The sequence below is a fragment of the Xiphophorus couchianus genome, chromosome 18, assembly GCF_001444195.1.
Source record: "Xiphophorus couchianus chromosome 18, X_couchianus-1.0, whole genome shotgun sequence".
NCBI lineage: Eukaryota > Metazoa > Chordata > Actinopteri > Cyprinodontiformes > Poeciliidae > Xiphophorus > Xiphophorus couchianus.
Genome location: NC_040245.1, coordinates 22,952,421 through 22,978,000, shown reverse-complemented (window position 1 = coordinate 22,978,000; position 25,580 = coordinate 22,952,421). Strand labels below are relative to the sequence as shown.

General features: G+C 40.7%; 2 protein-coding genes across 3 annotated transcripts in view; one reads left to right on the top strand and one right to left on the bottom strand.

Moving 5' to 3' along the window:
• The window catches only part of itpkcb (inositol-trisphosphate 3-kinase Cb), a 24,038-nt gene extending 4,034 nt beyond the window's left edge, over nucleotides 1–20,004 (top strand). For both annotated transcript variants that reach the window (XM_028045138.1, XM_028045137.1), the window contains 7 exons: nucleotides 692–1,951; nucleotides 14,452–14,551; nucleotides 14,920–15,133; nucleotides 15,266–15,470; nucleotides 17,331–17,432; nucleotides 18,035–18,106; nucleotides 18,217–20,004. In XM_028045138.1, coding sequence (XP_027900939.1) covers nucleotides 857–1,951; nucleotides 14,452–14,551; nucleotides 14,920–15,133; nucleotides 15,266–15,470; nucleotides 17,331–17,432; nucleotides 18,035–18,106; nucleotides 18,217–18,456 — 2,028 coding nt within the window. In that variant the 5' untranslated portion in view covers nucleotides 692–856 and the 3' untranslated portion in view covers nucleotides 18,457–20,004. The remainder of the gene's footprint in view (nucleotides 1–691; nucleotides 1,952–14,451; nucleotides 14,552–14,919; nucleotides 15,134–15,265; nucleotides 15,471–17,330; nucleotides 17,433–18,034; nucleotides 18,107–18,216) is intronic.
• Nucleotides 19,152–25,580, bottom strand: actmap (actin maturation protease). The gene is made up of 8 exons (XM_028045139.1): nucleotides 25,358–25,580; nucleotides 25,120–25,280; nucleotides 23,424–23,492; nucleotides 23,141–23,265; nucleotides 22,164–22,293; nucleotides 22,025–22,095; nucleotides 20,700–21,083; nucleotides 19,152–20,627 (listed from the first exon to the last, which is right to left on the bottom strand). The coding sequence occupies exons 2-7, from the start codon at nucleotides 25,263–25,265 to the stop codon at nucleotides 20,740–20,742; spliced, it is 885 nt and encodes a 294-aa protein (XP_027900940.1). The 5' UTR covers nucleotides 25,266–25,280; nucleotides 25,358–25,580; the 3' UTR covers nucleotides 19,152–20,627; nucleotides 20,700–20,739.

Here is a 25,580-nt window from a genome sequence, read left to right as displayed (position 1 = left end):
AATACCAATTTAAAGGATTTCCAGAACATAAATGTTACCCTGATGAAGATTATATCCATATTCTGTGCTGTACATGCACTCAATACTTGTTGGGGGTCTTTTTGCTTGAATTACTGCATCAATGCAGTGTGGCACGGCGATGAAAGCGCGTCTCTACTGAGCCTGTGGACCTTGATTTCCAAATAGAATACAACATGTACATTATTAACGTAAACTTTAGACCACTAAGCAACAATCCAGTCATTCTTCTCCTCACCTCAGCTTAAATGGCTTTGATACTGGTACCGGTTCAGAAATGGCTTAATGTAAGGAGTGTGACATTTGTAGCCCATGTCCCGGAAATGTCCGTCTGCCTTGGCTCTTTAAGCACCGACTACAGTCACAGTTTATGCCTTTACGACTCCACTTATCTCTAGAATCTGCTGTTCTTAGCAATCCTGTCAAGGCTGTGATTAACATAGTTGGTTTTCACATTTTCCTGCCACACTTTGTCCTTCTGTTCCACTTTTCATCGATATGCTAGGATACAGCAATCTATGAGAAGTCAACCTCTGGAGCAACAGGACTTCTTATCGCTTACCTATGATTTCATTGTTATGTTTTGCCCTTTCAGGTGAAATTATTTGATTGTAGTGATGAAAATACCAGATTTTTGTCTATTCAACGATATTTATGTATTTTCTCTTTACAGATTTGACCAGACCTCCTGTGGATGAGAAGGCGTGGACTAATTCGGGATTTTCCAATCTTATTATATGGAATTGGTGATTAAGGGCTTACTAAAGTACTGTGGGCAGAGTAGCATGTTTTTGATTACACATTGAGGGTGTGTGTGTGTATCACTACGGCATGCGGGATGGGCCAAACGCGCTCTGATCTCTCGCACAGCACCGCCACCACAGGCGGGGCGAAGTGGAAATCAAGCGACACGCCTCATCGACTCAGTAGCTCCAGATTCAGGAGCAAAAGGAAGCCGCGGAGCGAGCAGCTGAGCAGGAATCCAATGAGAAACAAAGTGCTGTCCTGTCTGGGAAGGAGGAAGCGACACCCCAGTCAGACCGAGGAGGATTCGGGCCCCGGAACGGAGGCCGCCGATCCAGCGGCGCGCCGCGGACACAAAGCAGGGAAGTTGCCCCGAGACGAGGCTGCATCGGCGAGTGGGGAGTATCGAGCAGCCACGGGTTGTTTCGAGGCATCGTCCGGCCTCGGTGGCCATGTCGGAGCGGTCCAGCTCGCCGTGAGCCGAGAGGCTACTTCAGCTGATGCGCCAGGCTTGGAAACGCGGAGCGGTGAAACGAGCCCCGGCGTGCGAGAAGACCATGCCTCGGATCCCCCAGCCGGGGACATGGAGCATCAGCCAGTGGGGGGAAGCTACAAGAACCGCTTTGTGTCTGGATTCGGGGCTGATCTGAGTTTGAACCCCCTCCTCACCTCTGACCCGGACGCTGAACGGACTTCGACCTGCTCGCCCCCGGATCAGCATTTGCGCGGTGGGCTCTCGATACTGGACGATGGCATGAAAGGAGACATGACTCAAACCGAATCCTGCGCCGGGGATCAGAACAATGGCTGCCTGGACGGACCCGAGAGCGTAAAACACCCGGAGCAGACGAGCCAGAGCCTCCCGAGGCAAAGTTTTCCTGGAACGATACCGAAACTGATCATAACCAGAGACACCAGCCCCATCCGCTGCCAGGGCACCACGGCCCTGCCGACCGACCAGCCCTCCTGTTTTGATCTCCAGGCGGAAGACGAGTCCCCCTGCTCGGACAGCGGCTGCGGCGGCTCTCCTGCCCTGATGCGGAACCCCAGGAAGCTGTCCACCTCCTCCTCCATAGGCCTGTCCTCAGCCTCCTCCTTTGAGGAGTCCGAGGACGACTTCACCGGCAGCGACATCGAGTCCAGCCTGTCCCCGACCCGGTCTCCGTGCAGCGCAGGGGACGGCTCAGGGGTAAGTGTCCTTTTGTTGTTTGTTTTTATTTTACCACACTCTGCAAACCACTGGTTCGCAATCAGGTTGTTGGAGCGAATTACTGCTGGCGTTTTATTACTTTCTCCCCTTTTAATGGCATGAAACAAGTCAGAAACAGGTCTTACGGTTCCCACTGCCAAAAACACCAAGGCAAATATTGCACAACTTTCCATCTAAGCATGACAGTTTTTATTTACACCATGCAACTCTCCCATTAAAGAAACCAAATAGGAACCCTGTACATGGTGCAACAGGATGCGTGTGTGCACTGGTGTAAAACATCCGATACCCCAGATTTCCAAACTTTCCTAGTATTTACTCAATGTGTAAAGAAACAACTCACCATAGGACACACCTTTCTTAGTCAGGGATGTACAAACAGTTCATGTCAAGGTCTAGATCCTGCCCTGATAAAGGATAAAGGACACTGGTGGAGTCCAACCAGTACAATTATCCTGCTTACGCTCCATTTAAGTAGATGTTGGTTTAAGTTTTTATAATGTAGATATTTGACTAAATTAGTTTGATGCTAACTAATCATGAAGATGATTTTGCTCCCCTGTTTTAACCTCCGTTGGAAAAATAACAAAGCAAAAAGGATGTATTCCTGATTAATATGTTAATGTTTTACACATTAACATATGATAAGATAAGATTTATTTGTCATTGTCATCAACAGATTACGAGATTGAGTTTTGCTCGACTCGAGTTAAGATCCAGGTTATGTGTATATACGTAATATACAAAGATAAAGAAATAAATAGTACAAAATGAGAAATAAATAGACATCAGAAGATGGTTGCAGCGCCTGGAGGTGTCGCAACACAATTTAAATTTTTAACAAAGTGGTGTCAAGAGCAGAAGTTCTTATGCCTTTGAATTTAGTGCCATGATTGCCATCGGGTAAAAACGGTTTTTTAGGCGATTTGTCCTGGTTTTTATTGCTCTGTATCTCTTGCCTGATAGCAGCAGCTGGAAGAGACCATGGCCAGGGTGTGAAGAGTCTTTTAAAATGTCCAAAACTTTCTTGTGGAGCCTGGAAGTGTAAATCTGTTCCATAGTGGAGAGGGGGCAGCCTGTGGTTCTCTCTGCTGCCCTAACAACCCTCTGGAGCGCCTTCTTGTCCGCAGATGTGCTACTGCCGTACCAGACACACAGACTGTACGTGAGCACACTCTCTATGGAGCAGTGATAGAAGGCCTGCAGCAGGTCTGAGGGGAGACGGTTCTTCTTGAGTATTCTCAGAAAGTACAATCTCTGCTGTTCCTTCTTCAACAGCTCCTTGGTGTTGGTGCTCCAGGTTAGCTTGTCCTCCAACTCCATGCCCAGAAACCTGAACACTGGGACCCTCTCCACACAGGTCCCACTGATGGTGAGAGGCTGGATGTCCGTTTTGTTCTTCCTGAAGTCGATCACCAGCTCCTTTGTTTTGGAGGTGTTGAGGAGCAGGTTATTGACTTTGCATATGTAGTTAATGAATAAGAAAATATGAATAGGTGTCGCTCATGCACAAAAACAGCTTGAGGTTTAATAAGTTCAACTTCATAGCTGGTTTGCTGTTAGCGTTAGCAATGCTGCTAAGCTAGCAATGAGAAACTCTTGCGTTGATTGACTCAAACTTCCCCAACAAGACTTGACAGGTCTTAACTTTTAATTAGCTGAAGTATTTATTGATGACACAAAACATTAAAGTATACCACCAACTTTACTTTACTGTTCTTACCCAGACTGTACTTTTAACAAATAATAACGATTAGCTACATAAAGGTTAATTTCTACTTCAAGGTGTGTAGGCTAGGTCTTAATTTGACCTCCTGTTAAACTTTATATTTACAAACTAACACACCACTTTGGAATATGAATAATTTTACTACCTTACAAAGGGATTTTTTTTTTTATAGTGTAGGGTTCAATATTTTTAAGTGCTGATAAAAGCAATGCATTCGTTACTCAGCAGCTTGCCTTTGCGTCGCCTCTGTGTTGGCATTCGGTTAAAGATTAAACGGCGCAATAAACAAAGGTGGGTTAACGTCGTTCGTCTCTGTTTTTCAGTAGTTAAGCTGCTTGACTCATGATGCTGAGACGACAACAGATGACTGTAAAACATTTGACTCAACTGGGAGGAAGTCGGCTCTCGTTTCCAACCCCCCACCTCTTGTATTCTTCAACAGCGACACGCCTCAGGGTCACTTGGCTTCGATAAGCTCAGCTCTGAGGCCGTTCATTCTCACAGGCGGCACATTTTTAAATGACTTTGCTCAATCTATCAAGGACAGAATTATAGAACAGTGACTTATTGTTGGCTCTCCTTCAAAGATTAAAGTTTCCATTGAGGAAGAGCTTTTTGTTTTGTTTTGTCCCCTGATGGCTGGAAGCTTTGATGCTCCGTTGATTAGACATGTTCGGAATGCTATGAAGACAGGATGTCTCTGTTAGCAATGGCATCTCTGCGCTCCTTTTCCTGCAGCCACAGGAATCTTGACTATCCAGGCATTTTCATGTGGTTGAAAGGTGATGTTCGTGTTGCGTTGTGGTAGACTTGCTTTATTTATATAACCTGCAATCATTGTCACACAATGAATGGCTGACGGTCGTCGGGGTATTCTTTTCCTTGAAAAGAGATGAATGAGGATAACTCAAAATACTTTGTGAGCCTTAAGTTTCTGGTTGCTGTTACACTGTAAAACAGATTCACAATTAAAAACAAAACTTGATGCGAAACACCAGGTCTACATAAAAAAAATCCAAATTAAGTCAGGGGTTTTGTCTGTAGGAGTTATTTTTATTTATTTATTTTCTTAGAAAATTTTAACAAAAGAGACGACAAAGTTGCAAACTAAAATGTCTCACATATTTGCAACAAGAAATGCTTAGCTAGCTTACCATAATGTGTTTAAAACGGATGTGAAATCTGAAGTCTATTTATTGACATACAATGAGAAAAACTCCAGAGTTTTCTCTGGCCCTTCCCCTGCCTGTTGCTGCACACCTTCTGTCAGCTGGTGGCATTTTTTTTTCTCGCTTAAAAGAAAAAACTAATTCTCCTACTACATCTTTTAGCTGATGATTTTTTTACACATGTATTTTTTTATTTCTCTGTGTTTCAAACAAAAACAGAGAGCTGAAGTAATAAATTTGCATTATTTTTATGTGCTTTACTAGTTTTACGTCAAAACCAATAAAGTGTGGAGTTTTTACTGAAGATCTGGAGACCATTCTGACTAGTTCTAATAATAGTCTTTACGCATAATCATTATTAAAATGACTAAACTTGTTATTTCTGTATTGTAAAACCTTCAGCATTTACTGAACTCTGAAAGTACACAGTGATTAGTCTGAAATCACCTGTTGTAATGAGTCTCTTTGAGTCAGCTACTTGGAGTAAAGTGACAGGAACATCATGTGGAATTCAAATTTCTACATGTTTCAGTCATTTTCAGTCATTCAGTAATTTCCAGGGGTTTAAATAGTTTAAAACCAGGAAGAGAGCGACCGAAGGAGCTGCAGTCTCGCTGTTGAAGCAAACAGGATGATTCTGGCTTGTGGTTTGTGATAAGTGCGGCTGCAGACGGGCCCTGTTTTTTTTTTTTTTTCTTTCTGCTACAGCTACGTTAAAGCGACTCCACACAGGGCGAGTGTGTGTGGGTGTGTGTGTGTGTGTGTGTGCTGCTTTAATGGCCGGCCTTCAGACTCCCAGCCAAACCTTACGTCTTGCATGTCGCTCTCCCTGTGACGGACAGGGATAACGGCTCACTCTCACTTGCAGCTATGCCGTCTTGCGTTCAGAGTTGCGTGTGTGTCATGGAAAATTGAGCTGAAGGCTGAGCCGGTTGCTAGGCAACGTCTTTACCATATATGGCTCTTTTCTCTTTTTTCCCCCTCCTTGACTTGTTGTGTTTTTTTTTCCTTCACAGACAGTATCTGTCCATGACAGTATCTACTCTGTCCATGACATTTGAATGCAATGAGATGCAAATTCCTATGTATAATCATCCCAACAATAAGTGTGCCATTGTATATTGTTTTCAGATTACTCCGGTATGGAACAGTAGTTTGCTCTCCCTTTAAAGTGGCTCTTAACAAAAGTTTTAGCATTTTCCACTGGTTCAACATGAGGCGCATCGAGCCGTAGAAAAAATAAGAGGAAAATCAACATTCACATAGGACAAATAAATGACGCAGTGAAGCCTGGAACGTGTAGCCTACACACGCTGATTGTTCCTACTGTATTTATGCTGCTCAAGTCATGAGCCACGCTGCAGACTCTGTCTGTCCCACGCAGCACTCCCACAGCTGTTATACACAAAATCCATGTTGCGAAGTCATAAAAAGCAACTCGATGCACACTCCTTTGGCAACCAATTAAATATGGACATTATTCTAATCAGAGAAGAATGGGCAGACTGGGTTTGAGATGGTGGAAAAGTTAAACGTCTATACAGAACCAGTTCAATGGTTGTTCAGAAAACAATGGAGACGCTCTATAAAATGACAGGTTGTAACATCTTCCAGAAAAAAAACTTCAAAATGCATTAAATGAACATCGCAGGAGTCCATCCTGAATCTAATTTCAAAGAAATATTTAACATATTTAAAAATGTATAAGTTAAAGTCTCAATGACCTGGACAGATCTGATGTTTGGCAGCAGGTTGTTTCAGTTTTGGATCAGTCATTTCTCGTCTTTAGGACTTCTTATCTAAACTGGTTTGACTATTTAAATGCGATATCTTACTGGAGTATAATGGTGGCACAATTCAAAGAAATATTGTGGCTAGTCTGTAAAGCGGTTAAAAACAAACAAAATGTGCTTATTCCTTGATGTAAAAAAGCCATAACCAGGGTGAAAAAATTATGATAATTATCTATTGCACATAGTCTTAAGGTTTGTCCTTCAGTTGCTGTACAAGTTGCTCATTTCGGCGACTTTGTGCTTGTATATTATTTATAGTATGTTGCTCAAAGGGTTAGTACTGATATCGCGCACGGTTAATAATCTGCTCCTTAATCCCACACCTCAAGGGATCGGTCTAAAATTCTCATTATATGATCAGTGCATCACTATATGCTCCAGACATCCAGAGAAAACTATGATTAGTTTGTCACTTTCTGTGGGACTTCTCGCCCCCAATCACAAAGTTTCCAGGTTCCAAGAAAGATTGTGTCACATCTAAAATGCACAGACATTCGGTGGGAAAGCTGATGAATCAGCGGCCTTTAAAACTGAATCATAAGTATCGATGTTGATACATTTTTAGAGGATTTTGTAGCAACAAGTTCAGGGAATATCACATGGATCAAAGTAAAGGGACACCCAGAAACATTAAAGACGACTCTATGTTGCTGCTTCATTTACAGGGTTTCCTCTGGGTCGTTTTTAAACCGTGGTGGTGGAGGGATGACACGACGCTGCTGATTACAAACTACAATCATCAAAAAAGTATCTGAAACATTACGCATGAAAGCCAAACTACATTAATTAGCTACGTTACTGTTCAAAATGCAACATAGGTTATCATTAGGGTTGTTTTCAGAGGATTTAATTTAATTTCAAACTGCGATCATGTTTGTGCAGCCACTAAAACCCGGCCGAGCTGCTCTAAGTCTGAAGATTTGAAGTCGAGGGAAGGGGGATGTGGTTTTGAAACGCTTCAAGAAGGGAGCGCTAACAGTACCTGTCCCTCCTGCAGCTCACGATAGTTGCCTGACAGGTTCTTCTTTGTCTCTGTACACACACGCACCTCCATGCTTTGGTGAAGAACTCGTCATGTAGACAAAAGAGAAGCTCAGGGATTGCCTGGAGAGGGCCCTGCCGGCCCTGCCAGCCCTGCCCCCACGCTGTCATGTCTGTCATGCATCTGTCAGGAGATTGGCTCAGCCATGGGGGATTAGAGGATAAGAGGACAGAAGAAGACGGCACATTGTGTGGAGCGCTGTACCTTCAGTTGGACAGGATGAAAGATTTGAAGAAGGCAAAACAAAAATTATCAGTTCAAGAAAACCTGGGGCTGAGAGAGTGTGAGGTTTTAGCTGCAGGTCAGACACAATAGAGATTCAAGTGTTAAGAAAGCAAAGGAAGAGTGTCTTAAAAAAGATAAAAGTGTTGAAACCGGACAGATTGTGAATTGGGATGTCCTAAAGTGGCTGCAGGAAACGAGGAGTCATCAGAGTGAGCCAAGTCTGATCGCCATGCAACATTTAACATCCCGACTGAGGCAGCACATTAGCGTGAAACCGAGAGCCCATTTGGTGAAAGTGGGTTTTCAATGACCGGCGGGGCTCTCAGAGCGTCAGGAAGACAGGGAAGTTAATGGTGCCGCTTGATGGTGTAGCGATGGCGCAGAGCTGGGCGTGTCTGCTGCGTTCTCGCTTCGCCTCCGGAATGGCTTGCATCTTCGCCAGCGTCTGCCTCGTCCTGAACCTGTGCTCCGTCCACCAGGTAGGAAATGGATCTAGAAGGCAAAAAAAAAAAAAACGCAGATAAAATCCAGCGTTGCTTCTGGGAACATGTTGCCATGTTTGTGAGAGTAAATTACATCACAGGTGACGAGTTTGATTGGTAGATAACTATCCTGTAGATGAATATCTGTGTGTCATTCAACAGATTGCTTAGCTATTTGTAAATTGTAGGTGTCACAAGCCTGCAGCTAGCCAACAGGAAGAGCATACTCATCATACTTTTGGTTAGAGATACAATCAGTAATTATGCAAAAGAAGTGATTGACTTTGACAATTTCTATGGGCAAATTGCCAAAGTCAGGAGATATTGGAGCTGTTTGCTAAGGTACATTAAATGTGACGTTAAGGTGCCTATATTTTTTTGTATTAAGAAATGTTTAAGAAGGCTGTTGTTGTCCATGGGACTCTGCCCACAAAAATCTCAGTAAATTAAAGCTTATTTCAGCAAGTCAGTTAAATTGCTGAAGCAAATGAACCTTTCAACATCAGTTGAGATAAATGAATCAAAACATAGAAAAAAAGTAGGCAAGGGGGGACTTTATTTGAGTTAGATTAATGTTAAATAAAAATAACCTTTAGAAAGAAAGGGGAAGTTTGCGGGAAGCGAACATTTTGTCGACGTCAGAGCTCTTGGAAGTCAGCTGGAGGTGCTGAGGACAAAGAATCAGGAAACGGAGCTGTGCGTTAGGCGTCACGAGTTACATAAAAGGGAAAGCCGAGATAGCGGAGGGCTGACTGAGTGGAGCGAAATGTGACCTCAGCGTTTAAAGTGCGTGTGGGAGGGAGATGCAGCTGAGCTTATAGTACCTCCGAGAGAGCATAACTGCAAACATTTATTGCGACCTCCTTTAGACGCTGTTGCCTGTCGTCCGTCAGAGCTGCGTTTTCGTCAGCACTGGTTGATTTACCAAAGTACATCCGACCTTACAGCAGAGCACATCGAGCTCTACTGTGAAGCAATTAGAGACTCTGAAATGTAAGAGGAGAGGCTGCAGCTTCACCTTCCTGTCACCCCGGCTTTCATCCGCCACGGAGGCCGTTCTCAGGTCAATCCATGTTCTGTTAATACAGTGCTTCTCAATTCCAGTCCTCAGGCCTCCCTGCTCTGCATGTTTTAGATGTGCCTCTATTCCAGAACGGCTGATTCAAATGATTGCATGATCATCAAGTGCTGCAGAAACCTGTTGATCACCCATAGATTCAATCCAGGTGTGTAGCAGAAGGGAAACACCTAAAACATGCAGGGCAGGGGGCCTGAGGACCGGAATTGAGAAACGCTGTGTTAATAGAAGCTAAAGGCAATAAAACTGGACTGAGGGTGCAGATCTGATGTGTAAACACAGTTTGTATTTATAGATGCCACCTCCGCAGGTTAAATTTAGCTTGTTACTAAGACAAATATTTGTGTACAATAACAGTTTGTAACCTTGCAAAAATAAAAAGTTTGTTTTTCACATATTTCTTAAAACTATCTGATAGGTTTATTTTAATTCCTATCTAGCAAAGATTCAGACCAAGGCAATTGTCTTTTCTGCAGAAAATGAGGGAAGATCCGAGACGCGACAAATCGCTGTAAAACACTGTCTTGGATCAACTCTGCTAGATCTTTCTCTGCATTTCTCTTTATTGTATAGAAAAAGGAGGTTGGGCTTCTTCACACAGAGAATTGACCAACCGTCTTTACATTCTGGCACCGCCTGTGGACATGCCCTTACAAGGGCATTCAACTGACCACAACTAATCAATTACAGATGGAAGCTGATACCACAGGAATGTCAAAGTCTCTAGCCTCCAGGCAAACATCCTACAAATGGTTAATAGTATTTCACAGAAGAAAAGAAGTCAACTAAACTACACACAAAATAATAATATGAAAACATAACCTTTCAAATAAACTCACAAGTAAATGAACTTAGATAATTATTCTAACATTCCCTCCTGTTTTTCATAATTATTCTAACACTATCACTATGTTCAAATCAAATCAAGTCAAATTTTATTTGTATAGCACATTTCAGCAGCAAGGCATTTCAAAGTGCTTTACATCATATCAAACACAGAAACACGATGCAACATAGAATCAACAATCAAAACACGACATTAAGTCAGGTTCCATCAATAAATTTGTAATTGATTACGTTTCAAATACAATCCTAAACAGGTGGGTTTTTAGTCAAGTTTGCATCCATAGAAGGTTTACCTGTTACACTCCTACTGTGTTATATGGAACAAAATACCTATTGCTATTTTAATTCCCACTCACAATCACACAGTTTAAAACGATGCAGACAGCATTTTAATGGGCTTCTGGCACAAGGCTCCAATCACCTCTTTCACGGGTTTTTGTGCAGTTCTATGGTACCTGTTAGTGTCTAGAATTTACAGGGTTTGTGTTACACGCAGTGACCCTCAGTCACTCGCCGTTTTTCTTCCGGCACTAGGCTCCGTACACCTCTGACAGAATTTTGCTCTGGGACTCTGCCATCCCTCATGGATTTTTGTGCAATTTCAACAATCAAAACACAGCATTAAGTCAGGTTCCATCATTAAATTTGTAATTGATTACGTTTCAAATACAATCCTAAACAGGTGGGTTTTTAGTCGAGATTTAAACGAAGTCAGTGTTTCAGCTGTTTTGCAGTTTTCTGGAAGTTTGTTCCAAATTTGTGATTCATAGATGCTAAATGCTGCTTCTCCTCGTTTGGTTCTGGTTCTTTTTTAATTTTTAAACGGGAGCAGTGCATTTTTGTTTTTTGTTTCCTTTTAGACAGCAATCGCAGCTCAGGGAGGAAATGGAGGAACTCGATCTTTCCGCAGATTGTCTGTCTTATCTTACACTGACACGACATGGTGACAGGTTGAACTGATGCATATTTACGTAAAGGTTTCACACTGCAGCTTTAAAACCTATCCCAGTTTTAAATGTACACACACACTTCAAAATGTCATAATACATTTATATATGTAAATAGCAAAGAAGATCGAAACTAAATGGAAAGGACAAAGGACAAACAAAACTTCAGCAGAACGGCATGATATCTGCCTATCCATCTTACTGTCCTTTAAGACGTTTGGTATTCAGAAAATCTCGCCTGACAAGTTGGACGTGTCTAATTAAAGGTGACTATCTAAGGAGACTCGGTTTCTCTGGAGTTTGTTTACTTACTGTTTTTCTTTTTTATCTTATGACTGAAGCCTTAAAATAAAAAACCTTGACGTTGATAAAAGTTCTGAATCCTGTTTGACGACTGTGTGAAACCGTGTCGAGAAGTGCAGCTCCTGTTGTGTTCCCTGTCTGCGGTTTTCTGTATTTGTCAGATAGTTCAAGGTAGGAGCAGAACCGGTCTCAGGGTCATGGCCGGGTTTATTGATGTGCAGAGAGCGACTTGGCTGCAGACCTGGGAGGTCATAATGTTATGCCTCATCTTTGCATGCTCAGATGTGGGGAAGATTTCTAATAAGTTTGAATAAAATGTTTGCGACTAAAACAAACCTTTGCTTACAAACTTCTTCTTCTCCCTCCATCGGTCATTTTGGTTTTCTTGTGAAAGTCAAACCTCTGTTCATTGATACATTTCCTGTACAAAGTTTTAAAACGATCATGTAACTTTCACCAAATTAATTTTACATTCAGAAGCAGGAGTTGTTTTCCATTTCCTGGAAAGTAAATTTTTTTTTTTTTTTGAGATGCCAGCAGCTAAAAACAAAGCAGAGTGTAGATCAGAAGGAAGCAAATATTGAGGAATAATCGGGTATTTTCAGGTCGGGTGTTGTAAAGTATATTTACAGAAACTACTCAGCCCCTTTTACAGTACAAGACATCGTCTCCTTCTTAGTTGTTTCTCTCTCTGTGCTCATGTGCCGGCCAGACGTACAGTTTGTGGTTGGATTAGTGAAACGGGTTTTCACAAGAAACAGGAATTTTGGTCATGTTAAATTCAGGACAGGGATAGTTTCATCACTGTTTTTGACTCTAAAGTTGACGCAGGTTGCAGTAACAGTGTGCTGCAACTGTGCTGCCATTTGAGTCATTCTCACCTCAATCTGCAGTCCTGATGAAAATCTTGATGGCGCTTAACACCAGACGAACCGTCTGACCCGAGTGTTTCACTTTTCCAGACTTTGTTCCTTCTTCCATATTTCTAAGTGACAAAAATCTGGTAAATCTGAGTAATGTGGGTTTTTTTAAATAGAAATTGCTGGCCTCATCTTTAATTTACCTAATCACATTGTAATTTTAACATTTTACCCGATTTTTAAAATTTTTATTTATGTATGGCTGAATGAATGCTAATTAAGAAATCACATTTTACAACTTTAACTCTAGACAAAGCAATGTAATAAACCTGTTTTTCCCTCCGTCTAAATAAAGCTACTAACATACACAAACATTGCTTTGAAGAATTTGCATTTACTGTAGGATCCTTAACCCCTTATTTTACAAGTCCAAGTGCTGAAGTATTTAAGTCCAGGTGCCAAAAAGCATTGAAGCGTCTCTGTACCTCACTCATGAAGCTAATTTAACAATATTTCATACACTTCTTTTTTTCTTCTTTTTTTTTTGTTAAACCTACAGGTGATGAGCCCCAATTATTATTCAACCTGTTTATTTTTAACACGTTGGTCATTCAAAAATATCCAGAACGTTTTAAAAATCGGAGGAAAGCCTTGAAAAATATGGACTTTTATGTGTTGGCTAGATAATTATATGTGTAGTTTTATAGTTATATGTATTTACTTCCTGATTAACAAACACTTTTGCTTGTTTTAATTAATAGTAGATTTTTGTTTTGTTGTTTTTCAACATTTTTTTTAAATTCTTTTTTTACTGAAATCTTTGGTTGTAGATCTTAAAAATGTATTTTTTCCCACTCTCAGCCTTCGTTCACCTCATGTTTTCATCTGACACAAAACCTTTTGTTTTGCCCTTTTATGTTTTAAAAACAAAATTAAAAATAGCAATATATTTTTGTCCCCAAAATAAAATAAAGATTAAAATCCTTAAAGCTCCTCCAAATGTATTTATTTATTCTTTTTTAATACTGCAGACAAAACTGAATCAGGCACATCACAAAAAATTAGAAGGAAGGAGTTTAGCGTTTAGTAGTGCTGTGATTAATCTTTTTCACCCCCTGAATGATACCAAGTGGTTTGAAATGAATGTTTATTGGAGCTGTCAAACTATTATACACAAAATACCATTGCATAAACTCAAATAACTCAATTGTGACAGTTTCAGTGAAGCAGCTGGTGGAAGAATGCAGACGCAGACAGGAACAACTATTCACACCAACCAACCTGCAATAATAATAAAAACTATTTTATGATTACAGCTCACTGTACCTGCAGTTTACTGCTCACCTGAGCTGACTCAGTAGTTTTATGTCCTCCAAAATCAGGACAGCGATTCAGATTATGCTTAATCACACTCTTGCGCTCGTCGTTAGCCGGTGAAATATTTGCTCAGTTTGTGTTTGTGTGCAGTTGTGTAAAACACCGACTAGCATGTTCCTGTCAGAAACCGTCTTACTTGTCGTGCTTTCCCACACATACACACACTCTTGCTCTAATCAATGCACGTCTGGTTCTCCTCAAACGACTTGCGTCAACGCTCCTGTTGCACACTGTCCTCGATTTCAGCTTTCCCAACATAGATAACCGCTGCATTCACACACACACACACACACACCGTCACACGCTTTCAGACAGCGAGGTTCTGTTTTACGACACAGTGGCTTTGGTAAATGTTTTATGAATGGGCTTTGTCGAGTATGTTGTGCACCCGGCCTTGGTTTAAAGGGGAGAGCTTGTCCAATGTCTGCTGATATGTGTGTGTGGAGAACAGGGTGTGTTTTCCTTTAATCAGTAATCACTGTTGTGGCCTGGACTTCCCTCGGTGCTTTGTGAGACCACTAAAACGGATCCGCAGATCAATCAGGGTCTCAGATTTGTTGTTTTTCTTCCTCTTTTTCTGCTTCTTTTTTTTTAACGAGGATGGAAATGTTTCTTTTTCTGTCTGCAGAGTAAATCCTGGAGCAAGTTGAAGAGCATGGTTCACTTTTCCCCTTTAGCCTTTACGCTAAAGCCCCGTCACTCGTGGGTGCAGCTAGCTGGCCACACAGGTATGCACTTTTATCATGCTTATTGCCTAGAACTGGAAGATAAGATTGAAACCTCCATTGTATCTGTTTGGTAAATAAATCTACAGCCGGTCAGTTCAGCCCAACATGGAAAAACAGGGAAAACTTGAAACAGGGCAAGCAGCTCGTGTGTCTGTGTCCAAAGGTGGCAAAAACCAACCAAGCAACCTCTCTGCAGCTGATTTCTCTGTTTAATCGACACACAAACTTTCTTTTAACACTAGTTAACACTATTAAGAAGTAAAACAAAGTGGTCTCAATCTGCTTTTAAAAAAAAACAAAAAAACATACATGTTCATAACACAAAATGTCAAACTGCTCCTTTTAATCAGAATTTTTATCTTCTGAAGGCAGCTTCACGGCCGGAGACGGCGGCCGTCTGCTGAAGCGCTACTGCGAGTGTGAGCAGCGGTGTCTGGAGAAGCTCATGAAGGACGTTCTGCGTCCCTACGTCCCCGGGTATTATGGTGTGCTACACAAGGACGAGCAGGACTTCAACATCATGGACGACCTGCTGACTGACTTCGACATGCCTTCCATCATGGACTGTAAGATGGGCAGCAGGTGAGCATTTAGAGCCGGGAGTGAAATATTTCTACACTGACCACAGACGGGGCCAGATTTAGAAGAATAAGGGCAATATGAAAGAAACCAACACAGTGAGCCAATTTAACCAAGTAAACCTTCCGATTTCAGGACCTGCTTGGAGGAGGAGCTGATAAAAGCGAAGGAGTGCCAACGTCTGCGAAGAGACATGTACGAGAAGATGATCTCCGTGGACCCGGCGGCCCCCACCGAGGAGGAGCGCGCTCAGCAGGGCGTCCTGAAGCCTCGCTACATGAGGTGGAGGGAGACGCTGAGCTCCACCGCCACGCTCGGCTTCCGCATCGAGGGCATTAAGGTCAGCCTCGTCTCCGAACGTCCGTCGGCATTAACGTGTCTGACTGCTGGCGTCAGAGCTACTCGGGGGTGCTGAGCAATAAATAGTGCGGCATGTTTTTACAAGAAGTAAACAAAGAGTGGGAGTGGATCTCTTCTTGACAAGACGAACTGCAGTGGGAATGGCAAATGGTGTTTAGACACGCAGCTGTACAGAGGACTGTTTGTTCTCTTGAATAAAAAAATAAATCCGATCCTGCTCATCAAAGGCAAAAAGGCTTTATTTGCAGACCTCAAAGACAAATGAAAACGCTGGCAGTGGAGCTTTTTTTTTTTCTTGTCAGACAGGTATTTACAGCCAACATAAAGGTCATAGTTGTAGCGTTTAATCGCATTCAGCTGCTGCTTCAGCAAATCATCTGGTAATAAACCAAACGCCCGGACTGTGGAGTCGGAGTGGAAAATAGAGAAACAAAGGATAAAATGACACTCTTTAATGACTTTAGTGATTTTTTATTTTGCAACCTTTCTGTATTGATTTTTTTCTGGTGAATTCAGCAGAATCTAAATTGATAGAGCAGTGTCAAACGAGGCAACATCAAGTCTGTACTGATAGCTGATAACAGGAACTATGCTGGACGAAACTTGCCAGGACAGCATCCTGGGCCTCAGTCCATCCTTCAGCGTTTTTTTCTTTTCATGTGAAACACTTCAAACCAACCAAACTGGGATTTCCCGTCTTTATCGCCCATTTCTTAAGGTTATCCCAACAGCTAGCATCCCCTCCACTCCCTCCGTCTGTATTCAGGAAGAGCTTAACATATTCCACAGAGAAATGGGTCACTCCTTCAAGAAGAATGTGGTTGAATAATTTGCATTATGTAAACCAGGATGACTTTGAATGTACTCTTTTGTGTTATGCAAATGGATATTAATACCACTAAACAAAATGCCTGCGTATTCTTTTGCGACGCCAAATGCACCCTAGTCATAAAAATCTATTTTAACTTTTTAAAATGCTTGAGAAGATATACAGCACACTTGTACACCTGGAGAAGTCTGATATATAATGGGAATACAAATATACTTTACATATTTCATACAATGATCATTTTCTTAAGACAGGGGTCTGCAAAGTGGCTCTTTTCGTAACTTTTGCTTGATTTAATTTTGAACCAACTGATGTTTTAGATATAAATATAATGCAGTTTTTTAGTTCTTAAGTTGAATAATTGTACTTATTTCCTACAACAGAATTTCAATAGAAGTACCAGTAATTTTTACTTAATTTTTCTATGAATGTTGTCTTTTGTTAATTATTTTTTCCACAAATATTAACATCCATTAGAGTAATTATATGCACCCTTTTTTGTTTTTTATTTTGAAAACCTAGTTCTTTCAGTACATATCAAAAATATTAAGAAGTTTTTCCAAAAGGTTATGCAAAATTTGCTGCTCTAAAGTTTTATTTCTTATTCTACAGCCTACTTGTTGTATCTACTGCTATCTCAATATAAACTATATATTTTATGATATTGGGCAGGAAAAAAGGGCTAACTATTACCCATAAAGCAATTTGGTCTTCAGACATATTCCTCTTTCTGTCGTGTTTAAATATTACTTCAGAAATTTAAACCGCTGTTTTAATGAACTTGATCAATAATATATTCACTTGATCCAGCTAGAATAAAACCCAACGTCACAATTATTTTATGAGTGAAAGGTAAAAAAATATTTTAATCTAGCTTTATTGGTAACAGTCTAGGTTTTACATTTTAAATAATCACGGTCTCAATAGGTTTAAAATGTGGCTTTGTAAAACAAATCTCAGGAACAAAAAGTACATTTTTTTTTTTTTTTTTTTCCCCCTCTCTTCCAACAGAAAGGTGACGGATCGTGCAACACCGGCTTCAAGAAGACGAAGCACAGAGAGCAGGTGGTGAAGGCCTTCGAGGACTTTGTTGACGGCGACGTTCAGATCCTGGTATGAAACCCCATAAATTGATTATTCAGGAGAATTGAAAACAAACTGAATGACCACAAAAAAGAGAGAAAAAAAAAAACATTTAAAAATAGTTTTTAATAGAAAGTGACTTTTTTCACACAAAAAAGGTGAATGAGTTTCTACCAAGAATGACTTAATAATAAATTGATCAGTGATTACTTCAGTATGTCACCTCTTAATTACAATTAAAAAAAAGATCTATTTAAGAGATAATACTTTTAATTCATATTCTAAACAAACTAAAGTAACTTTATTTATTTACTGGTAGGGCAACATGTGATGAATTAAATCAGTAAATTTTAGCCCCCAGTCTGTAGCTACAGCTACTCTAGAAAATCTGTTTGGTCTGAAGGTGAGTCGCTGCAGGTGTTGGCCAATCAAACGAGTTGCCCATAACTCCAGTGTTTATGCGAAGTTTAAACACACTGCTGTTTGTATGTTTACTGTCCAAACAACAACCCGACTCACACGCGTTTATTAGAAGTAGGTGACGCTCCAGACGTCGTCTAACAGGAAAAAGAAAAAGGTGTCATTTCCTGTTTTTGTTCTCACATTCTCACATCCCTCCACTGTTTTTGTAGAAAAGTTACCTGAAGCGTCTGGAAGAGCTGCGCTCCGTTCTTGAGAAGTCGGACTTCTTCAGGACCCATGAGGTGAGGACACGCTTTCCTCCCTGAGCCCGTTTCCCCTTCCTGTCTGCCCGCTGCGTCTTCTCATCACCTTCCGCAACGCCTCAACCCCCCCCTCTCTCTCTCTGTCGCAGGTCGTGGGCAGCTCTCTTCTGTTCGTGCACGACGCATCCGGAAAGGCCAGCGTCTGGATGATCGACTTCGGCAAGACGGTTCCCCTGCCGCCCCCCATGACGTTGGACCACAGGACGCCCTGGGTGGAGGGCAACAGGGAGGACGGCTACCTGTGGGGGATGGACAACCTCATCAACATCTTCGGCAGCATGCTGCCTCGGACGCCTTGCGATGGAGATCAAAACTCGGAGGAGGCGTGACGCGACTGGGCGCCGTTGAAATCTTTGTACGCCATCATCAAAGTGTCTTAATCCACTCGGGTTAAGAGGAAACGTCAGGAGGACAAAGTGATACATGCCTAAAAGACTGTTGATATGCATTATTAAGAGCTTCTGAGCAGAAGGTTGTGAAACGTACAAGACTAAATATCTAAATATTCTCACGTTGACTTATTATCTGAGAATTCAATGCTACAAACTAATTAAAACTTTCACCCAACCCACTCCCCAAGACACACTAGTGCCCTCCTCAGCAGCCCCCTCTGCTGGATGTTGTTGCACACAGCAAATTGTCTTGCATCCATGAACTTGACTCTGCAGAATCTGTGTTGGCAAGATCTTTGTTTTTTTTTTATTGATGGACCACTTTTTATGTTTAAGCACACAGCAACACTAAAACACTGGTGAGACCAAGTGTTAACTAACTCAGTATGTAAATAGCTTAATTTAATCTTTTTGTTTTTGGGCCTTGGGATAACCTTCTTAATATTTGTAAAGTTCCTATGCCTAACAACTTTTTTTATAATTGATCATTCCAGTGCAAAGGACTCCCTCCACAGAGTTCACCCAAGTATAAACTGACTTGTATCTAATCTTAAAAGTTTTGCCTTTTTTAGAAACGGTTTTATCCAGTAGTATTTGTATGACACAATGCAGTGACTTACTTTTTTTTTTTCTTTTATTCTTAATGTACGGTAAGCAGCTTGGCCAAGCTGCTCCTCTTTGGAAATTGTTGCACTGTGGATCCTCAAAAAGCCATTGAAACAAAACAAGCAGTGCCTCTGTGTGAGTGTGTGTGTGTGTGTGTGTGCGTGCGTGTGTGCTTGGTTTACAGCTGAACATGAATTAGATTTCCTCTAATCAGCTTTGCTTTGGGGATTTTACAACAAACTGGTGGTATAAAGGGTGAAATTTAACTAGAGGTAAGATGAATGTGTTAGAGCTTTTAAGAGGCTTCGTTAGAACAACAGACTGGAAAATCTTTGTCTAAGTTTAAATAATTATTGAGATGACATGACCTTTGACGAGGATGTTTTGGTACACTAAACTGGATGGTGTAGCGTCTGATGCTAGTATTCAGCATGTTTACGTAGAAACAATGCTGTAATATACCATAGCAGTGCTAATAATAATAATAATGTTTTGGAAATCGATCGGTGTCCGGCCGCTCTTCTAGAGGGTCTGCATGCAATTCTTTAACTTGGTACAAAAATTTACTTTGGCACTGCATAAATCTGACGTAATGAAAATAAAATAAACACTTTCATCTCTAAATAGTAATCACACCAGGTGGAAATGTAGTATTAATGTTTACAAAGTATTACTAGCCCACAAATTCTCTGTGAGGTGGGGAAATAATCAGGTTCTCAAACTGGGTGCTACTTTCCAAGAAAGAAAACTGGATATAAACCATGTTTTTTTTGTTTTTGTTTTTTATGTTTGTTTTCTTAAAGGTCTTAAACAAAGACTAATGAAATTGTTAATCCCTGCTTTGTCCACATTACGGATTGCAATAAACTGAAAATAAGATCTACAAGAAACTTTTTTTTTTTTCTTCATCAAGGCAGCTGAAGATCAAAACAAGGTGGAAAAATACGAGAAGGCATTTTATTTTAAATTGCTCAAATATAAATACTGTAAAATCTCATCGTTTTCAGTTAGTGGAGAAACTGAACCAGGTTAGAAAAATGAAAGACAAAATCAAGGACCAAAAGTGCCACAGTTCATTAGCAAAATAAAATGATTTAAATAAAATTGTGAATGCAATATGTAAGTCAATAACAAACATATTTTAAATGTAGAAGTATTGATTAAAGTTGTATTTGCTTAATTGATTATTCAGTGGGTGGGTCTAACACTGTTACAAGGTGATTGGTCGACGCTAAAGCTGCTGTGAAGGTTAACCAATCACACTTTAAGGTTTGTTTGATGGGAAAGTCAGTTCAAAATGTTTCGCAATGGACTGCAGTCGTACAAACTGAAATATTAAGCTATTCAGACTATAAAAATATTTTTTAGATTTATCACGTCTACAATTTTCATTATCACTTGTCTAAACATTTATAAAATGATTGTGACACTTTTCGTTCTCGATTAGACAAAATCTTCTGGAAAACACTTCTCAATACTAACGTTGCGTAGCGACCGTTCAGTAATGTGTTTGTCCACATTACAAACACATGTGGACAGAGCTATCAATCTGTCAATCCTTTCCGTGGCAACAGGAGGATGTGGCAACAGATGAAACCGTATTTTTGAGCAACGTCACTGTGGTTCCTGCTGCTGAGTCCTCGTGTGGAGTAAAACCACCTGTCCCGCGAGCCCGGCCTCCACTCCTCCTTCCGGAACCACATACTGGCTCCCATCGTTGGCTCGCAGAGGGTCCATCATCCTCAGCTGCCGGTTGCTCTGGGCAACGCTGTCCAGACTCCACAGCTGGTAGCGCAAGCTCTTGCCCTGCTTAGCGAGGATGTAAACCTCAGCGGCGCTCGTGCTGGTGATGGGACAAGGAAGATGGCCGCCTTTGGCGACGTAGAGCCAGGGCAGAGAGGGATCTGGTTGAGCGTACTCGTTGTTTACGCTCCCCTGGTTCAAACCGAGGAGCACACCTGCGATCAATGGGTAATTTACGTTTATGGTTCAGGAGAGCAAAGATTCATTAAGGTAAAGGTAGTTTAAAGACCGAAATGAAACTTAATTCTAACATGGCAACGCTCAAACATTGTTCACAGCATCTCTTACAATCATTTCAAACTTCCGTAAGTTTGAAAAACACTTTTTATTTGTTCAGTTTATTGATGCACATGCAATACTGATTGTAACACTGATTTTAGACGCACTCAAACATGTTTCCACCACATCTTGCTGAGTTGCTCCCAGTGTCAAATCCGACTTCAGGTGGTGTTCCAAGTTGATTTTTCCGACTGGGAAGTCAAAATTTCCCAGTTTGGAGTGCAAATGGAATGCAGCATTAGCTCCATCCATCTTCCTATCAGCACCGACCAGCTTGCCTATGCTACCGAAGAAAAGCAACTTCTCAGTATGATGCTGTCACTGTCACATTTTACTGTGGGAATTTCTTTTTATTGTCAAATTAGTTTTTTGTTTTTTTTTGTCACATATGCATTTAACTTTAGTCTGATTTAGAATAGAAACAGCCTAACAAAGAAGATCCCAGTAAAGAAATAAAAAAATACTGAAGTTTTCAGTTTTAATATGAAGAACCTCCAGGGATGTAAAAGCATCTTGTCATAAAACTGTGTGAAATTGCTTGTATCTAGTTAGTTTGTTTTTTTCTATAAGATGTCAACAAATACAATATTTAATGCAGAAAGTCATTTTTATTTTGAATTATGTGTTTATTAAACTGCACAAAAGCTAAAATGGATCACATATCTTCACACCCTGCAATAAACGCTCCTAAAGTTAAGATCTGATGTGAGTCAGGAATTAAACCAAATCCACTTAATGAAAAATGGAGACAAACTTTTCAGTGACATTTGCTTTTTTTTTTTTTTTTTAAATCATCTGCCCAACAACAAGGTCTTACCTGAAGCAACGGCCCAGTGCGCCCTGTAACCCTGACGCTGGCATGGCTCATGGTTGAAGTCCTCATCATACCTGCGCATACCGTCAAGGAGCTGCACGTTGCAGGTAAAAGTATTTGCCGTCATTTGGCAGCAGGATACGGGATGAGAACAGGTTGTCCGCTCCACAGGTGTTCGACGATGGCTGCCGAGTTTCTGCCACTCAGACCTCCCGACAGCAGTTCAGCCTTACAGACACAGAGCTCCTCTGCCAGCAGGGCCATGTTACATGCTGGAAATACAGAAAGCTCAGCAAGAACAAACGGCAACAACACATCACAACACCGGGTTCAGAATCTTGTAAAACAGAAACAAAGCGGCAGCATTTTCCATTTTAACTGATTTCTTGGAGCAAAGTATATTCTCCTTGTTGCATCTTATTTCTAAGTTAAGTGGAACACAATCTAAGGTTTATTTTCTACTAATCTGGAGCTTATTATAATAATAATAATAATAATAATAATAATTTTTACTTTATTCATCCCAGCAGGGAAATTATTTCGCAGTTACAGCACACGACAGGAGCTGCGTCTGCAGGCAGCCAGCGCCATTTTTTAAATTTTTTTTTATAATAATAATTATTATAATACATATTATACACAAATAATATAATAAATTTATTTGTTGATATTTTTGCTGCTTCTACAGCTGGAATAGAAATATCCTTTACTGTCCCACCATAGGGGAACTCAGTTAAACCAGATGCCAGTTACAGATAAACAGAAAAAATAAGAATATAAGAAACTATACAAGAAGTGCAAATTTCCAACAAAGAAGACATAATGCTGTATTCAAAATAGCTTACTCTGATCCAAAGAAAGGGGCAGGGGTATTTTGAAAAAAACAAAAAACTAAGAAAAGGTACAATATATGTATTTTAGTGCATAGAAAGCAGCAACAGAGTGCAGCAGGGATATTATTTGAAATGGGAATAATTACATACAACAGAATCAATGTGAATTTGGTCAAAGCAGCAGTGGTTATAAAGGCACAGCTAAATATGAATGAATCCAAAACTTTATCAAATAAAATAACTTTAAAATGCTCCAGCAACAAGTGGTCTTACACACTGAGGTTACCTGAAAACATTTCCCCCTGGGCGGTGCAACCCCTCCTCACTGCTGTCTGAACCACCGTCTCCATGGTGACGCTCAGCTGCGGCTGTCGCAGGTGGGCAGCCATCCACAGGGCCACCAAGCCACACCTGAAGAATCAATACTCGCTGTGAACGGGTCACGTTTTAGGACTCATTGTAGGGAAACAAAAAATACTCCGTTTGTGTTTAGTGACAGATCTACACACGCTCCATCACTGGTTTCTCGTTAAGACGAAGGTTTCAGAGCGTTCGGTTCAGGGACTTACTGTGGGCCGTCTTGGATGAGGGAAGGCACGTACTTGTTAACTAGTAACCACTGCAGGTCCTGCCTGAAACTAACCAATGAAACATTGCATCAAATAAAAGAAAATGACTTCCTGAGAACAACTTTGACATTATTTTTGTTACAGTCTAGTTCAAAATGACCTTTTGCTCCAAAATATTTAAAGGTCAGTTCCAATGTACAAGAGCTAAACTTGCATTTTTGTGCGTAAACAGTCTAAAACTTGCATTTGTGCAAACGCGCCATAAATAAACTCCTTTAACAGCTACAGATTAGATTAGTGTTGCTTCGTGATCATATTATAGTCAGTGACGCAACATTTCTTTCCCCTTTAATTAAGCAGATCAGGTACTGATTTTCAAGCTCAGCGACTGGATCAAAGTAGAAAGCTCCAATGGATTCTGTAAACGCAAGAGACTGCATGTTCTTCAGTAAAAATAACAATCATCATCTTTGAAAAGCCAGATGAGAACAGTACACAACTACTTGTTTTCACGTCACCAGGTTCTCCCTTCCTGAGCTTTGGATCTCTGGAGCTCCTGCAAAGTTGGTATTGTCCTACTGACTGCTTCTCTGATAAACACAGTCAGTGTTAGCCATGTTAGCTTGGCTGGAGGGCTACAACTTGGTTGGATTTCATGCAGAAGTATCAGACTAAAGAGGGCTAAACATAAATGCATGTCACGCATTTCAGATTTTCATTTATAAAAATGTTGCAAACCATAAAATGTTTTCCTTCCACTTCACATTTATGCAATTCTTTTTTCTGTCTATTGCATTTCTTCTTTCTTATTTGTTGTACCTTGTACTTGTTGTCATTTATTTTTGTTTTGTTGCCATGTCTCTTGTGAGATTGAAATTTACAGGTCCATTACAAAAATAAAAAATAAAAGAAATATTGCATAAAATTCAAATATTTCCTGCCAGTCATTTCAGAAAGTTAAACTTATATAGAATAGAAAACACAGAGTGACATATCCCAAGCCTTTGTTTCTTGTAATGTTTATCTTTATGGCTAACAGATAATGGAAACCCAAAATTCTGTGACTCAAAAAATTAGAATATTGTGAAAAAGACTTTTGTTTTTATCCTGATGCTTGACTATATTAATGCTGTTCTCCTCTGTGCTATTGCCAAACAAATTCAGTTTGTACTAAATTACCACAAACTCCAGACAAAATACTGAAACATTGTAGTTGTCATTTGACAGAAAGACGGAAAGGGTATGAATACTTTGACAAAGTGTATTTCAGGTGAGATTTTAGTGTTGCAGGAGCATCCAACAGTCCGGCAGAAACAGAGATTAAAGGACACCAGGCGAAGCAGATGTCCTTGTTATCACTCGACAGAGTTTAATAATCTGTCACATGTTGGACGCAGATTTACAGGGCAATCAGATTTGCTCTGATTGCAAATCTGATTGCCCTGGCCAGGCAATGTGGTGGCCTGTTCTCACACATACATACACAATATGTGACCCAAGTAAAACTCAGACTTTGGCTCGTCACTATTTTTGTCAGTGAGTGAAATTATCACAAGATGTTTGGCGACATGAAACCAACTATCTTGATTTCATGACACAAGTCCATTTATTATTATTCTCGTTTTTCACTTTTTCAGATTAGGACATCAGAAAAGATTTAGCTGAGGGTTTTATTTATTCTTATGCCAAATCTCACCAGCTCTCCCTCTGTCTGAGGAGCAGGCAAGCCTCAGTGTGATCCCCCTCCACAGGACACCTGCTGCTGGCTATGGTCTGGTACAGCTTCTTCTTCTCCGCTGCAGGAGGTGGAGGACACGGAGCTGGGGGTGGAGGTGGAGACATCTTCAGCTCCTCCGCCTTAACAGAGAGACAGAGAAAAAAGGCTCTGTTAGCATATTTTGCATAATTTCAGAGAGAGCAATGATAACACAAACCTGCCGCCTCTGCTCCTGCTCACTGGTGTCTGACACGCTGTTTTGCTGCGTTCATAGCAGCACAGAAATTTTAATATCGACTCTAAAATGAATTTGCGCAAAAATAACACCGGAAATGTTATTCTACAACGATATATAAGCTGGTTTGACACTAACTTCACAGACCGTCAACTTGAGCTGACGCTCACTGGTTTCATGCCCATATTTAGCAGAAATTGCTCTT